At 39.9% G+C, this 16,272-nt stretch overlaps 1 protein-coding gene across 10 annotated transcripts in view; it reads left to right on the top strand.

Moving 5' to 3' along the window:
- CHST9 (carbohydrate sulfotransferase 9) overlaps window positions 1-16,272 on the top strand; it is a 94,098-nt gene that overhangs the window by 68,396 nt on the left and 9,430 nt on the right. For 5 of the 10 annotated variants that reach the window (XM_064507342.1, XM_026095958.2, XM_064507343.1 and 2 more), the window contains one exon: window positions 6,567-6,604. The exons of 1 other annotated variant lie outside the window; for it this stretch is intronic. In XM_064507342.1, the coding sequence (XP_064363412.1) occupies window positions 6,567-6,604 (38 nt within the window). Of the gene's footprint in view, window positions 1-6,566; window positions 6,605-7,044; window positions 7,139-16,272 lie in introns of all 10 variants that reach the window. 4 more of the 10 variants (XM_064507346.1, XM_064507345.1, XM_026095959.2 and 1 more) reach the window with 1 other exon arrangement.

Genomic DNA, 16,272 nt, shown 5'->3' with positions numbered 1-16,272 from the left:
TGTGGAAGATAGCTGCATGAACAGTTGAGCTTAACACTGGAGCAGAGTCAGGAAGGCATTTTAACAGATGGTGACCTTTCCTCTAGACGATCATAATATAAAGCACCATTGACATAACTGACAACATGGAAATGGAGACTGCTGGTCCATGGGATTTCAAATGGAAAAGCAGTGGCCCTTGCAGTTAGTGGCATGAGAGCTGAGGCAGTCCTTACCATAGGATTGGGAATGCATTGTGATGAAGTTTGAGGAAATGGACCTGCTAAGCCAAAATTAACTGATCTTTGCCTGCCTAATTGCAGATGACTAGGAATCTATGGTTTGTTCCATTCAGCTGCTTAAGAGAGCAGGGATCCAAAGAAGTCATAAAGTAGCTAGATACAACAAAAAGCATTTGAAAGTAGTTGAATAGTGAGCTCTAAACCAAAATTGAAACAAATATTCTTGTTGCTAGTTACAAGATGAATGCCAATAAGCATTGAAAATACGCACAGTATTCAGTTGGAAACAATCCAAAGCACCATATCAATATCGTACTTATGTTAAAATAAAAATGTGCTGCCTGGCATGCTTCCATTATCTCAAATCTTCCATTCTTAAAGGAACACGGTGACAAACCTTTGCCTTCCCTTTCACCAGGTGTATAAAATGCAACTTTCTACAAGAAAATCTGCCTGTTAATTCTGATAGTGGGGATACTGGCAGTGCTTGTTGAAAGAAAATAGTGTATCATTTGGAAATATTTGTCAATGCTGATGAGGGAGAGGGCAGGTAAAACTCCAAATTCTAAATTAATTTATATTCCAGCATTTTCTTGTCTTAAGTACAATTATATACACAGTGTTAGTCAATGCAGAATTTGGTCTAGGCATAGATTTCTAAAACAGAACTGCACCCTCCCCACCTTCTTGTGCCCCAAAGAATTAATGAATGAGGGCCTTCAATCTTATTAACACTAACGTTTTTTTGTCAGACCAAGAACATTCACCCCCCTCCTTTTTTTTTTTTTATTGCTGCATTAGATGGAAACTGAATGGTGTATGTTAATCAGCACAAGATGTTTGGCTACTAGAGCTTTCGTAAATGTTTGCTTTCCCAAGGTCCTTTGAACCTCCTAGGGAAGAGTTCTGCATCCTTATTAGATACTGACAATTAAAGGTCTGTTTTCATATCAAAAGTAATCATGAAAAATTAGCTGGGGAGACCTTGGAATGCTGTGAGAATTTCGATGTTTAGAGATGGCCAACTTTCCTTCATTTGGTTCAATCAGTATCAACTTGGGTTTCTTTTTATGTTTCCTACTGCCAGGGCAACTTATGAGTTAGCGTTGTGACAACTGAGGAGGATTATGCAATACCATGAAGATGTGATTAATGCATTTTAGGCCACTGTTAATCATATTCAGTTGCATAATTACCATAGAAGTGCAAAAGTAAGTTAAAGCAGGTTTTGAAGGTAGTGCTATAAATGAACATTTTCAGTTTTCTGAGTTCCATATTAGAAGAAGGATGTAAATGCTGTGCACATCTGCAGGAGCTGTGTTGCATCAGGTTCATGGAGATTCTGTGATTAATTTACAGGAAATATTTGGTTCTGTCCTTAAGAAATTTTAGAGTCTTTGTGTGCCAAATTATAGGCTTTTAAAAAAAAATTTGTATCCCACCTTCCCTGTTATGAGTCTGAAAAATAAACCTTAGTGCTTTTTCCTTAGTCTCTGCGGCCACTGGAAAGAGTTGCAGAAGTTGGTCATGAATGGATGCTCTGGTTTCTTTCCACTCTTCAGAAGCTGCTCTGATAGGTTAGGAAATCAGTAATGAAAGTAGAATGGATTACAAACACATCGGTCTCTTGTTTGATTATTTAGGTTTGTAAAAATAGTCAAAAGCTCTTAGTGTTTCTGTCACAACTGGAAGAACAAAATTAAACTGATACTACGATATCAGATTCATTTCCCAAAGCCTATTTCCTTGTAGTGCCGTTCTGACTTGTAGAGAAGCAATTATGGATGTTGCAGAGCAAGACTGAGTTTTTTCATGAGCTGAGGGTCCCCCTTGCCCTCTGAGATTCTTCCCATTTTTCTCGTTCTGGTTGGAAATCCTGAGACACTGGGCGCAGGGAGACAGACACGGAATTTCTGTTCTTCCCCTCTCTTCTCATCATGCCAAAAAATATTAGTAGGATTATCTGAAGACTAAAGGAACCAGACTTTTTATTCCACAGCCTTCCCTTTATTGATGTTGATGATGTTTTTATAGGGTATAAATTGGGATTTGATTTTTGGAAAAAAAGAAACTCTTTGTTCCTAGGACTTGTAGCAGTCACGTCACATAAATTGGCAGACCAGTGTGTTTAAAAGGATTTTACACCCTAATTAAATGCAGTAGTACTTGTTTGCCTTTTGAAATGAAACTTTTTTTTCCTTTTGCTATATACTGAAGGATTTTGACAGCATGTTTGTTCCCTAATGCATCCAGCTACTTGAGCATAAGAAACAGCATCAAGCTGTTATTTGTTCTGTTTGTACTCGTATTTCCAGTCTGAATCTTTTATACCTGGTGATCTTAATTATATTTGAGCTGGAAGTAGTTTAACATTCAAAGGAATTACAGCAGATTAATCTGTAAACCTGCATGAATATCACATTCCTTTGTATGGAGGTAAGCAGGGCATAGTGTGCTTAATTATGTGGCGTTCTCTGTGTAGGTCATACGTATAAGGCTGAAGAGTCCGCGTTGCGGTTCCTCATGACAGCATCCATTATGACATGTTCTTGTGTCTTGCATTGGTCAGCTACATTATAGAGCAAAAATTATTCCTTCAGTAAGGTAATTTTCCATATTATAAGAAGTAAGCAAAAAAATGAAAACCCTGGAAACAGGATGTTGATGCCCTGAAAACAGGAATTAGTATACTAATTAGTGAATGAAAATACAGATAAATCTTTAAAAGAATGTTTGTTGTAAATGTTTTTTTTCTTAAGTGATACAGCTTGAGGTCAACCCAAGGAGGCCATTTATTTCAATCATCCAAAAACAAATAAAGGTGGTATTTTACATTTTTTGTGGATGGAGAAACATTGCTTTAGTGTTATTGAAAAAGCAAATCACTAAAAATAAATTTGGGGTAGCTTTGTTTCTCCAGTTCACGATTCCCTAGTGGCACCAGTTTAGCCTCAATTAGTGTTAGGAGAATAGAGTCTTGGCCAACAAGAATCTTCGTTTGTGCTGGTAAATATATGTCTTTTGACTAAATGTATCAATGGTGTATGGTTGTCTATGGTTAAGGCCTTCTGACTTGCATGTATCGTCAAGTCTGGTCAGATGGCACTATTGAGCTGATTTAGGAACAGTTTGCCAGATGACAGGTAGAAAAAGCAATTTTTAGTGTATTAGGAAAAATATAGGAAGAGAAGAGTCCATTCACATGTAATCTGATTTGTGGAAGATGTGCCTTTTGGATTACATGGACTACCTACTGTGCGACTTCCATACAGATTTCCAGATGGCAATAAATTTCCCAATTAGTCTGATTTTCATGCGTTCGTTCACCTTGCATGAGGTGCCACCACAGTGGCTCTGGAGAAACTGATATAAAAGTTGAATTTAGTGTGTGTAGGTCTACAGGTAATGAAACTTCTGGAACATCTCAAGAATGATGTGAATTTCTTGAGACTAACCCAGGTGTTGCCTATGGGACTGGCTTACATGTTCTGAAAATTTTGGTTTTATCTGTGTCAGATTGCCTCATGTTCTTTAAATTTGGAGCTGTCTCTCTAGTGGAACTTCTCCAGTGCTTCTACTGAATGATAGCAGGGTGGCTTATAAATGACAAGGCACCTAAACAGAAGCATCCTTCTCAAAAATGAGGCTGTGATATATAAATTACAGATCAGTGACTAGTTACTGTATGTGTAATCAGAGGATAAAAAAAGAAAAAAAAAAAAGGCAGGAGAAACAAAGTTGTGGTTAATTTCAATAGCAAAGCCTTTTACTTCCCTTGTTGTTGTCAGCCAAAAATTGAAACCCCTTTTAGTGCTGTGTGTTTGGTGTGGAGGATCCTTTAAGGATCTATATTAAGATATAACATTATTGGGCCTTTTAAAATCCTTTTTTTGCTTTAAGCTGCATTCTAGAGGGACGTTTTTATTTGGTAGCTGCTGTTTTCAAAGGAATATCTTTTTCAAACTTGATGATGATCTATTAGCAATGAGGAAGAGGGAAATAAGAGACTATTCCATTGCTAAGGAAGAAGAAGGTATTGTTTTGTGTGTTCATGGGGTTTTTTTCACTTTTTTGTAGCTTTTCTCCTTAAAAGTACAGTACACACCAGTATTTTGCAAGCTTCCTGATATAATGGTGCCAATATATTTCCCCCTTAATTTGCTGCATCTCTGTTATTATGGACCTTGGCCTCTTCTGAGCGTACTGCTGACTATGCCAAATTCATTGAGTTGTTCTGTGATGAGGACAAGGATCATGTAGTGAATAAATGGAGAATAAGTAGTCAGTTTGCTGGTGACCTTGAATTTGATCTCCTTTCTATCTTTAACTGGCTAGTCAATCTCTGTCCTGTTTAACCCATGTCGTCATTACTAGTATATCATAAGTTTAGGCAACTGCCTTTTCATTGGTACTGTTGTATTTAAATTGCCAAAAGAAAGAACTATGAATGGTGCCATAAATTCTTCACATTTTTCTTAACAGTGTCAGCAGTGGTCAGAAAGGTCTTTCCCAGTCTTTCTGTTCATTTTTATATTTGTCTGAGGTAGAAACCACAGGTTTGGTTGATATTGCAATTTGCATCTTGAGGCATCACTGTAAACACAATGGCATGAAAGGCTACTGTTGCAGAGCTCACTTTTCCCTCTGGGCTGACTTTAGAAACTCATTGATGTCACTTCCTTCCTCAGTCAGCAAGTGAATTTTCACTAATTCTCAAGACCAGCTGTCCATGCTGTCAACAGAAAGTTATTAAAATTCCTTTAAAGTGAATCAAAATAGCCTAAAAACAAATGTACTGGGAAACAGGAAAGCATCAGTATTCAAAGTCCACAAACCTTTGAGCAAAATAGTGTTGATCTAACCAGAGATTTCAAACACACTGCTTTCCTAGCAACTTGTATATCATTAGAGAATGCTAAAAACACATATTCCTTTAATCTTCTATTACCAACAATCTATTTGGTTAAAAAATTAGTTACAGGAATAAATTCCATTACTCCCAAAGATGATCTCAGTGAACAAAGGAATACATTTTGGGAAGTCTCCCATCAATATTTCTTTTTTATTTCTTGGAGCCAAAAAAGTATTTTTTTTATATATATTTAGCAAACAAAAACACAACACAACCTTTCAGGAAATAATTATCATAAGAGACAATCTTATAAGATAGCCTGAATTGACTATCTTTATCTAAATCATCCATAGTGCTTTACTTGAGAAGAGTATTCTCGGGGACCAGTAGGGAAGATGGTTTTTATTTAACTAACAATATTTTTATGTTATGTTTTAACACTTTAAAATCTTTTCATCTGGTTTTAAAAACTGTATCATATGCCACACAGCAGTACAAAGAAATTCTATTGAAATGGAGCAACATTTACAGTCCAGAAGGAGGCAGCCACCAGTGCTATGCAGAAATAGGCTCCTCTGCCAGTTAATAGTGATAGTGACAAGTTGTAAAGAGCGTCCTATCATTATTACCCCAAAAAACTCTGATGGATACATGTAGACCTAGCTGGATAGGTAAGTGTGAAATTCCTGACTTTCCCTGATATGTGCAGATGGTCTCTGATAGCAAAGGGAGGGTAATTGAAACCAGCTGCTCTTCTGACAGCTACTGCATGGTAGCAGCTAATGAGGCCAGAGTGCTGTCCTTTTGGATCTGAAAGGAAAAAATAGGTTTGAGATGTCATTGCTGGTAGGGTCCCGGGCAGTTGTAGGAGGAGCAGTGTTCTGCCGAGGCTTTGGTCGTGTCTTCAGCGGCGCTGAGCACCGCTGCAGAAGGCGGCCAGGACAGGTGAGCAAGGCCATAATTCAACTCGCCACTTCGTGCCGGATTGTCAGGGTAGGGTTTCTTCTTTGAGCCGGCTGGTGGCTAACTTCAGTCATCACGCGTGCGCAAACTTGTATCTTCGGTTAGCTGCAGAGTCCACTTTTCTCCTCAGACGTTCAAATCCAGAGCTGGATGCTGCCAGTGTCTCAGTCGCGTATTCCTGCAGCAGTGCATCTTGCAAAGTTAATTAAGGGGCTTCTTAGCGCATATTTGAAATTTATTGTCTTCACATTGAATGTTGTAATGCCTTGTGGAGTACCAGGCTAGTAAGACTGGCTTCCTACCTCAGCCTTCTTTTTATGACATCTTGATTAAGAACGGTTGTTTTTTCTTTCACCACTTAAGGTGGATTTCCATTTTGAAGGTTTTTCGAAGTCATTTATACATGTTAAACTGTACTGTTTAATTAGAACTTGTTTGATTTTTTTGTTGACTTCACCATTTTTGTTGTACATGTGTGTGATCGTATCCATTAAAATATGTACAAACTAATTATTTTCATTCTCTTTCAGTGTCTGGAGAAAAATTGCAACAGCAGATAATTAATCAGGTATTCTGACATTTTCATACTTTTTTTACTTAATTTTTCATGTAGAAAAATTGTAGCAATTACAAAGAGGAGAACATCATAGGACAAAAGCTAAAATTAACTGTATAGGTATGTTAAGGACCATGTATCAGACCACGGCCTGGCTCTGCAGATGTGTTGAATTCACAAGAGTAACCATCCTTTTGATTTAAATACAAGATTTGCCACTTAAGCAGTTTAGTACATCTCCTTATTGATGTGTTGAAGGTGAGGATACAGATGATGAACAACTTGTCCACTGGCCTCAAATTTTGTAGCACGGAACTGTGGGTTTTATGTTGTTGTTTTTTAATTAATGGTTTAGTTTGCCTGTTTGCTAGCATTGCTTTTAAAAGCCAGAAGACTATTGGTATGAAATATGTGCATGCCATATGTAGATTATATCTTTCAATGTTGTTTAGGTTTCGTTTCTGCCATGAAATTTCATTGAGGCTTCACTAAACTGTGACATTACTTGTGGAGGTATTTTCTATCCTGTCTTTATGACTGCATCAGGTAGGGAAAATTACTTGAAAAATAACTTTTTAATATTCTTATTTAGCATTTCAATGTCAGGAAAATCATATAAGGAACTATACTGAAATAAAATTTCCCTTAACCAGAGGAGAGGAGGAAAGCCACAGTTTGCTTTTCTGAAACGTATGCTGGTCCTGAATGAAAAGACCTGACTTGTACAGAAGTCACATTCACATTCCTCATTCACAGCTTGTTGTCCTCTTACTGAATGTTGTTATCCAAGTGGCATGAAAACAGGTATTTTTAGCATTTGTGAGATTTATTTTGAAAAGTCACTTACAGACATTTTAATGACTGCTTTTTATACCAGCAACAGTCTTCAGAGTAGCTATTGGTGCGCATGACTACCTTGGTTTTATTTCAGCTTCTGTGTTCATTCACACCCTCACCCTCAAACTATAAGAAGAAGTGGTGCTAAAGGGGTATAGTAGGGCTTCCTTGTCACATGCTCTTCACTGCCTTCTGAGAAAGGAAGGAGGTGCCTAGCAGCTGTAATGGCCATTTTCAGTATCTGTTTGACCAAGAAAGGAAATGGCTGGAAAGCAGCAGCTAGTAGGAGCAGATGAATTTATAGCAGCCCACCAGCGTGAATACCTGGTAGCTTTGTGTGTCACCACCAGTATAACAGCTCTTATCCTGCCTTCGGCAGGCTTCCTTCCAAGTCCTAAGTTCAGGTGTTGGGCATCATAAAGTCCATTTACCTAACTTTTATTGGTGATCTGATTATCTAGACTGAGGGCTAACCAGCCAGGTGATTACCCACCTAAGAGGTTTGTGCACAGCCCCATTTGGGTTAAAAAGCATTTAGTTCGCTGTGGCAGAGCACTGCGCTGTTGTTGCTATATCATTTATGTGCTCTGAACTGGCACCACTCCTGACCAAATAAGCCTTTTGGGTCTGGAAGCTTACAGGAAGCCTGGTCTTGAGATACCTAGTAATAGCCATAGTTTTGTTTTGTTAGAATTGTTATAACCTTCCCATTATCTTGAATAATTGATGGCTGAACGTATTTAGCCCAGAATATAGCATTACATCAGGCAAAGAAAAATCTTCATTTTTCCTAAACAATTGTAGAACTGTTCAGAAACTTCATGGAAGTTGTATGCTTTTGCTGAGAATTTATATCCTAAAACAAACCTAATTAACTTGAAATGTTTTGTGAAAACACTTTTGGGAGTGCTTATTGGCCAGAAGGGGGGGCACCTGTATTTTTAAAACACAACTTGAGGCTACTTTGACAGGGCTGGGGATGGCTGATTGGAGACCTAACTCTGCACATTTTCTATACCACAAAATCAGCTCAGTGGAAGACATTGACGTTCTCTGAGGAAGAGCATGTTGTGATAAATAAGGACATTTGTCGCAATTGCAAAGGATGGATTCGATGCCATACTTTGTGTTTCCAGCGTCGGTCCTTCCCTGCGTGCCACTGCCTTGCCCCCCTGGAATTGCTGATCTGCTCTGTCTACAGTTAGCTAAGGAACATCCAGTGTTACAGTAGAATTGCAATGCCTTAATGTGGTGGTGGGTATACACAAACAAAGCTGTAAAAAGTTGGTTTGGGGGCATATGGTAAGGCAGTCATTTTAAATAGATGCTAATGAAGCTCTTGATACCCCACTCCACAACTAACTTCTTTGAACTTCCAAGAAATAGAAGAATATTTTATATTAGAAAGCAATCTTATTTTCAAGCCTGTAATCCAGGGCATCATTGCAGAGGCGCTGTGTGTTTGTTTTGAAGTAATACTACTTCCAAAAAAAAAAAAGAGAGAGAGATTTAAATTGGGGTGGATTCTCATAGAATACCTTCCATGGAAGGACTCCATTTATTTTCAGTACTGAAGTAGAAATTTTTATATGTAGGATCAAATCCTTACTTGGCTTAAGCTCCTGTAGTTCCACTTAAGTCAGTTCACCACCACTGAGTTAAACTGTCTGCCAGAAATTTTAGTGGGGGAGAAGTCATTCTTCAGAAGATAAATGGTGCTACAATTTGACAGGAGCAGAAGTGTGAATGGGCAAATACCAAGGAATACCTTATTGAGAGGTGACTGAAAAAAGGGAGGGGACTGGGAAACAATAAAGCTACCGTCTTAGTGGCCTCCTGCTAGGTTAAACCCTCACCAACTGTGGGGATTTGCAACACCTTATATCCTGAAGACCCCTGTTGTTTTCTGTTTGGTTCTTAGTTCCTTCTAAAGTCTAAGCTAAGTTTGGTGAAATATGGCATAGATTTATCACCAAGGTAATCTGCTTCCAAAAACTGCCCTGAGTACAGTTATGACCTTCACTGGCTCATCTTCCATTTTATCTTGAGGCATTTGCTGGTTTTCCTTGGGCGCCTTTTTGTTGTTTATGTGTGTAAGAATGTACATATGTATGTTTAACTGCACCCTCTTCCACAGCCTGAGCGGAGTCGTCCAGAAATGTTATGCACTTCGCTCTTCAATACCTGCTTTTACTACCTTTGCAACTTCAGGGTAAATTCTGGTAGCTACGTACAGCCCGATTAGCTGTGGAGCATATTAGCTATTGCGAGGGAAAATGCGAAGAGACAAGAACAAACCTTGCACTTTGTGTAACAGTCCTGGCTAAAATACACATTACAGACTGCCTGTTGAAATGTGTCTGAAGGCAATCCTTTGTTTCATCTTTACCACTCCGGTTTGTCTGGGCTGTGGTCTTAATGTATAGTCCTACACATGGTTTTGCCCAGTGCCTCCTAGAAGGTCTGCAGGACTATTAAGAATACACGTACTTGTAATCTGAATCTGTAGCTCTTTGCGTGGCCAGGTTTTGGGGTTAAATTCCAGCTGTGTTTGAGCTCAGACTTGAACGTGTCCCTTCTGCAGTGAAATTGCAGGCCAGGTCACCAGGCTGGCTGCTGGGAGTCCTCCACAATATCTTTCCTGTTGTTTTGTCCCCGAGGAGCTCTTTCCTCAAGGCAAGCTCTCTTGCAGTGGCACAGCCATTTATTAGAGTCTTTGAACATCTCTGTCAGGGAGCATTTTCCTTTCTGCACATGGGGATGAGCAATGATCATGGATGATTTGTTCATCCTTCAGTATCCATGTGGTGTAACAAACCCACATCAGTATGAGCAAAATCTCTGCAGTTCGGTCCAGATGCCTTGCCTTTTCTTGTGCTGTGCTGTGCTCTACTTCAGTGCTCCTGTTCCCTTCCATCCTTTCATGCGACCTAGCTAGCAAAAGCTCCATGTGTGCTGGTTTCCAAATGCTGCCACTTTGTGCTTAAGTAGTGAAGTGGGCATGTTCCTTGCTTCCATTATCCCAGTCAGTGTGTTCACATTCCTCAGTGTTACTTTGTTCCCCCAAAATTAGGAGTTTGATAGTCCCCAAAAGAGCAAGTGTATTTTGTCCACTAAACAAACTAAATCTTATTTCATTTTCCCATTGTCCCTGGGACAGCTTCCTTGCTGTCCCAGCCTGTCCTTCATAAAGAGCCTGTATCCATCCACGGCAGCACTCCAGCCACGTGAGCTGTCCCACCTTGTCTCTGTGATCCCAGTGAGAGCGTAGCCCTGTAACTGCAGGCAGATCTCTGTTTCCACCTGTTTGTTCCCCATGCTGTGTGCATTCATGGACAGGCACTTCAGGGAGGACCCAAGTCATGCTGATTTCCCAGAAAAGGTGCAAGAGCCTTCCCCATCATGCTGTCCCATAGGCACTTCCTTATTTATGTGCATATACTTGAGGTGGGCCACCTTCAGCTATGTTTTCTTGGTTACGAGGTCCCTCCTGCTCACACCACCCTGCACAATTTGCTTGCCAGCAAGCAGAAGTTACCTTTTTTTCAAACTCATTTATCATTACGTGTTATTTGATCAGATAGGAAAATCTGGACAGGAAAATGGTTCACATCTGCAGACAGAAATCTAGTGCCCTGCACATAACATTTTCTTTCTTCTAAGTTGATCAAGGCTACTCCTGATACCTTCCTCTATCCCTTAAAGTTTAGATGATGCAGTAATCCTTCACTGATAAAATATGTAGTACAGAGATGGTGAATCTCATAAAAATATAGGAGGAAGTATTATTCAAATAAGAACAGCAGACACTGGTATTTGAGAACCATTTCAGTATCCCTTTGAAGGAAACCATTTCTGGGGCTGAATAAACAGGAATATATATGCAATATGTACCAAGATGTTAAGGTAAACATATCTTCGATTTTATGAAGAAAGATTCTTCTTGTGCAAAAACAAGGATTAGCGTATGCAGTAGACTAAGTCTGGATGTTGAGCACAAGTATTAGAAGAAATGATATGAGGTATGAGGAATAACAGCAAGATGGGCCAGGAAGTTAAGAGCTGTGATCCTGACTCTCAGCTTGTCGGCTGTTAATTCTCACTCTGTAAAATGGCGACGGCTTTTCACCGGTGTTGTGCAGAAGTTAACAATATTCACATGAGGTAGGCAGTTATTATCTGCCCTTGTTTTGCAGACATGGAAAAACAAAGTGTGAAGGTCAATTGGCTTGCTCAAAATTATAAAACCAAACTCTGTGGCTCTGGCCTCTGCATCTACTTGTAACCACAACGCAGTTCTCTAATTATTCCTCCACTTCAAAGAGGGATTGGGTTTGAACGAGCTAGTGTTTGTGTGGCAAACCGAAGATCTGTAGCGCTACTTATAGATTAATGCCTGCTGAGAAGATAGGTATACAAAAAACCTGCCACAGAATAAGCTAGGATGTTTCCTCTTATCCGTGATAAACGTGAGGTAGTTCCCTTCAGTGAAAATAGGGTACGTTACTTTACACTTAACATGAAGAGAGACTGTGCAATGGACAATTCCTGTTGCAAATTCACAGCCTATCTTGTCCCACAGTAATCTTTGAATATGATCAGTTCTCAAGTATTACTATTTTTGTAAACTCAAGCACATGAAGTTGTCTAAAAATTCAGCCAAATTCAGGTGTCTTGCTTATGCTGGAAAATAAGTATGTTTACCTGCAGATAAGATGGAAATGGATTCTGTTTACCAGCAAAAAATCCCTGTGGATCTTACTGCAGCCACTAATGTGAGAAGTATTGCCATGTGCACAACAGTACAGCGTTATATTACAAGCCTCTCTTCTCAAAAGGGATGGTGAGTTTTGTGGGGAAGGAGTACGGTTGTTTATTTGTCTTCATTTTTACATCTTTCTGGTTATAAATGCCCTTGGCTCCCTAGGGAAGCTTTCTCAGGCACATTGTCTGGCTATCTGCCTGTCAGTGCTTCCCCACTAACGTTTGAAACCAGGGCCAATTTTAGCCTACTCTGATGAGGAGCTAAGAAGAGAGCTCAAAGATGTGCAGAGTGGCAGCTAGTTAGAGGAGAAAATATTGTCCTCACTGAGGAAAAGGCAATCAGTCATATCGCAGCTGCATATCTGTTTCAGGAGGCGGCCAAGGGCTGGGCGGGGAGCCTGAATGTGGCTGTACGGCCTCCGTGTTGCCTGCTGCTGGGAGATGGGGAAGCACAGGAGCTGAGAGTGCTGGCCAGGGAGACGCACGATAGGGGAAATATGATACAAGCCCCTGCAAAACTAGGCCATCACTTGTTTCGCTGCTTGTAAGAGCAGCTTGTTGAACAGCTTGTTTGTAGCTTAATGTTCGCAGCTGAAATAATTCTTTTAAAGTAATTGTTGGAAAGGATTTGGTACCCGATTCAAAGCCCTTTGTGCCTAGAATTGCATTGTTTCCCCTTATAACACATGCTCTTTGCCCTGGTTGTGAATGCAGGTATGTTAATAGGCATCCAAGCTCCACATGTGGTTATTCAGAAGAACATCTAAGCCCCTATTTAAACAACTGAGTCTTCATTGTAGTTCAGGAGGGCAGATTAGGAAGGAAAATGAAAAATTCAGTCTCAATTGAATTCCAAAATTCAGCCTAGATCTAGAGCTCTGATAACCTCTGCTCATTTGTCACCTACCAGGATGGGCAGCTGAGCCTGGCAGGCTTGTTCCTCTGTGTGTGTGGATGAGCCCCGGTGTTGGCAGGACTGATCCAACCCAGGCCTCCTCTAGGAATCCAGAAATGCTCGTATCAGCAGAAAAGCTCATACCTGACAGATTGCATGAAGCACAGACATGCCAGGCTGTTGTCTTGAAACAGCATTGGCATGTCTTTGCAAAGTAAGTCAGTGACTAGAGCAGTCATCCCTGATCTAGGGAAATGCAGGTTCACTTGCTCCCTCTGTCTAAGGTGATCCAAGCTTACAGCCTCCAGAGTTACATGTCCCAGAGTCTGATCACCCTCCCAAGAGATGCATGTTGAACCTGCTCAGGCAGACAGGGTCTCCTGTTGTGGGGTGGGTGCTCTAACCACCAGCTGCCAGGATGCTGTCCCTGCTACCTCTGGATAGAGAAATGTTGGTGTCTAGCCTCAGGTGTCAGTCCTTGTTTTGGGAAAGAAAACAGATATTGCTTAAAACATGATGTGTGCTCAGAAATGCCTGTGTGGCTTGAGTTGTGAACATGCAAGAGGCATTATTTATTTTCCTCTTCGTAATATGACTGTTTATATGAAATACCATATAGTTGGAAGTGATGATTTTGAGAATTGCATTTGTCAACAGAGAGAGCTGTTTAGATTATTTGACTTGCTTCTGTGCTTTAAGTTACGAAAATCAGCACATTATTTAATGAGCTCAAATATGAGACCAATGTGTAATATATTGAGATTACCTGAAAATCTGTCATCTTCAGATTTAAACTCCCTATATATATAAAATAAACCTACCAGTCAGTGGAACTGGAGAATCTTTTTTTCTAATATCCTCCTTCATAAAATGAGTATTTTTGTGCTTAGTTTGAGTCCATTTTGAATTTCACATTGTTTAAGCTGCTTTACGCTGAGTTCCTATTATTCTATATAGAAATCAGAGTGACTACTGAGTGAAGATTTCTGGTCACTGACTGCAGTGGCTGACTTAGGTTTCATTAATAGAATATGGAAAAGAGAAGGACAGAGCTCAGAATTAAAAACTGTTGAAACATGGTAGATTATTTGTACCCAAAATGAGCAAGGCTGCATAGGAAGGAGGCAAGGGTGAACTTGGCCATCTGAAAGTTACTTTTTTTTTTTTTTTTAATACTAACAAAGCATTTTAACAACATATCTCAAGACAAGCACTCTGTGTGAACTGGATGCAGCCTCTGTCTAAACAGAAGTTGTAACAGCTCTATGATTATTTAAAAATCTGTGGGTTGTGCAGTGAAGAAACCCAGACCCATTAAACCATTGCTGGAAAGCTAGAGAGGTACCTTCGGCACTGTGCTATCCAGAAGGCACATAATCATTACTGTTGACCTTGAGACATCTCCAGTAAGCTAAAGATGATGACTTAGTAATAAGGGGGGTGGGGCAGTTATTTTTAATGTCAACACTTTGTTGTTGTTGTCTTGGTGAATCTTTAATCTGTCACACACATTTACGTGACCTTGCAAGTTTCTGATAACCGTGGCATCTTATCTGGGACTTTTTCTATTGGACTGTGCCTTGATCTTTCTTAGCCTTACCTTTTTGAGCATGTTTTGGAGAAATCAAAGGTTTTGCCCATGAGGGCAGATACAGGAGGGAATTAACTCCAGATTTGAACAAGAATTGGCAAGTAAAATTAGAGATTCATTTCCTTCATTGAGGTTGCTGACCATATGAATCAGCTTGTTGAGATGGCTTGTGCAGACTGTCTTGCTTCATTAGCCTGGGTGACTTTGTGCTTTCTGTGTATAAGGGCAGGAGAGGAGGGGAGCCCAAAGCAGCACCTGCGCTGTATCTGGGAAGGCCTTGGACAAACATTGAAAATGGGTTCCCTCAGTCCCCTCGTTGAATGACTTGCATTACTATTTATCCTGTCCTGTTGGACCTCTCCACTTTCCACATGGCCTGTGCTCCTGGGTTGCACACCCCTAAAACCAGCGCTGGGTTGGTGCTGCTCCTTCAGACTTTTCCACATCGGCTCATTTCCTGACATACTGCCACACCACATTAAAAAAAAGAACTCCCTCCTCCTGCCCTCTTCTTCCTTGTCACTCCCTTTGTCTGTCGCCTTGCTGTAACTCCAAGTCACCCTGTCAGTGAGACTGCATGGCCTTCTGCTAACAGATTCAAGGGGAAATAACCACTGACTCACCAGCTGTGTTTTCTAAATGCTTTCAGAAAGCAGCATTTAAAATTATCTGTATCTGTTAATTAAAACTTAGCTGCTGTATTTTTTTTATTATTATTACCATTTGTTATTCTCTTTTGTGTCTGACTTGGTGTTCATAAGTACCTCTCTTTAACCAAACTGTTTTTGAACTCAAAATATAATATTTGCCTCTTTCTGTCCAGGAAGCGCTGATCATCTCATATGCTCATTTCTTTTTTATTTTTTCTTCTTCTCACTTGTTTATTAATCATAGAAATGTTTAGTACAAGTGCATATGTTCTAGTGATACATATGTTATAGGAAAATGTTGTGTTTATCATAGTAAAACTTTGCCTGTCAGGCTTATGAATGGTGGTGCCATGTAAGAAATATTCCTAGATCTTAATCTGGAGGAAAGATAAGTTTGCTGCTATTTTGTGATCTTTTGAGAACTTTAGGGACAGAAGGAGCTATGAAAGTTCAAAGCACAAATGTACTATTCTTTCTCTTTTGTAATGGAATTCTGTATAAACCACAAGGCAATATTATGTCTCTCTGAAAGAAGCACCTCTACTGAATTTGCACTGTTCACAAGCAGTACGTGTGTGAACTCTGGCTTGTGAGGAATGTAGCAGTGATGATTTTTCTTGAATAAATTGGGTAAGTCAAAAATTCATTACTCCACTGGGAGGAGAGGGGCTAGTGGTGCTTATCTCCAGAGTAGCTGTTTTAAGCATGAGTGATAAATCAAGAGGTTTATTTCCACTGCATGGAAGGTGAAGCACCTCATTAGCACATATTTCCTGTCACTTGCTGCCATCCTTCATTGGGTGACTACTTGAGTTGTTTCCCCCCCAAGAGCTCCTTTAGGGACTTGTTTAGCTTACCAACTTTACGCTACACAGTTTCTCTGATGTGGGAAAGTGATGAGCATATGTCCTTGTTGCCTCGGATAGCATTGCAATTGAGGAGT

The sequence above is a fragment of the Dromaius novaehollandiae genome, chromosome 2 (genome assembly GCF_036370855.1).
Source record: "Dromaius novaehollandiae isolate bDroNov1 chromosome 2, bDroNov1.hap1, whole genome shotgun sequence".
Lineage (NCBI taxonomy): Eukaryota > Metazoa > Chordata > Aves > Casuariiformes > Dromaiidae > Dromaius > Dromaius novaehollandiae.
This window is presented reverse-complemented; position numbering and strand designations above follow the sequence as displayed.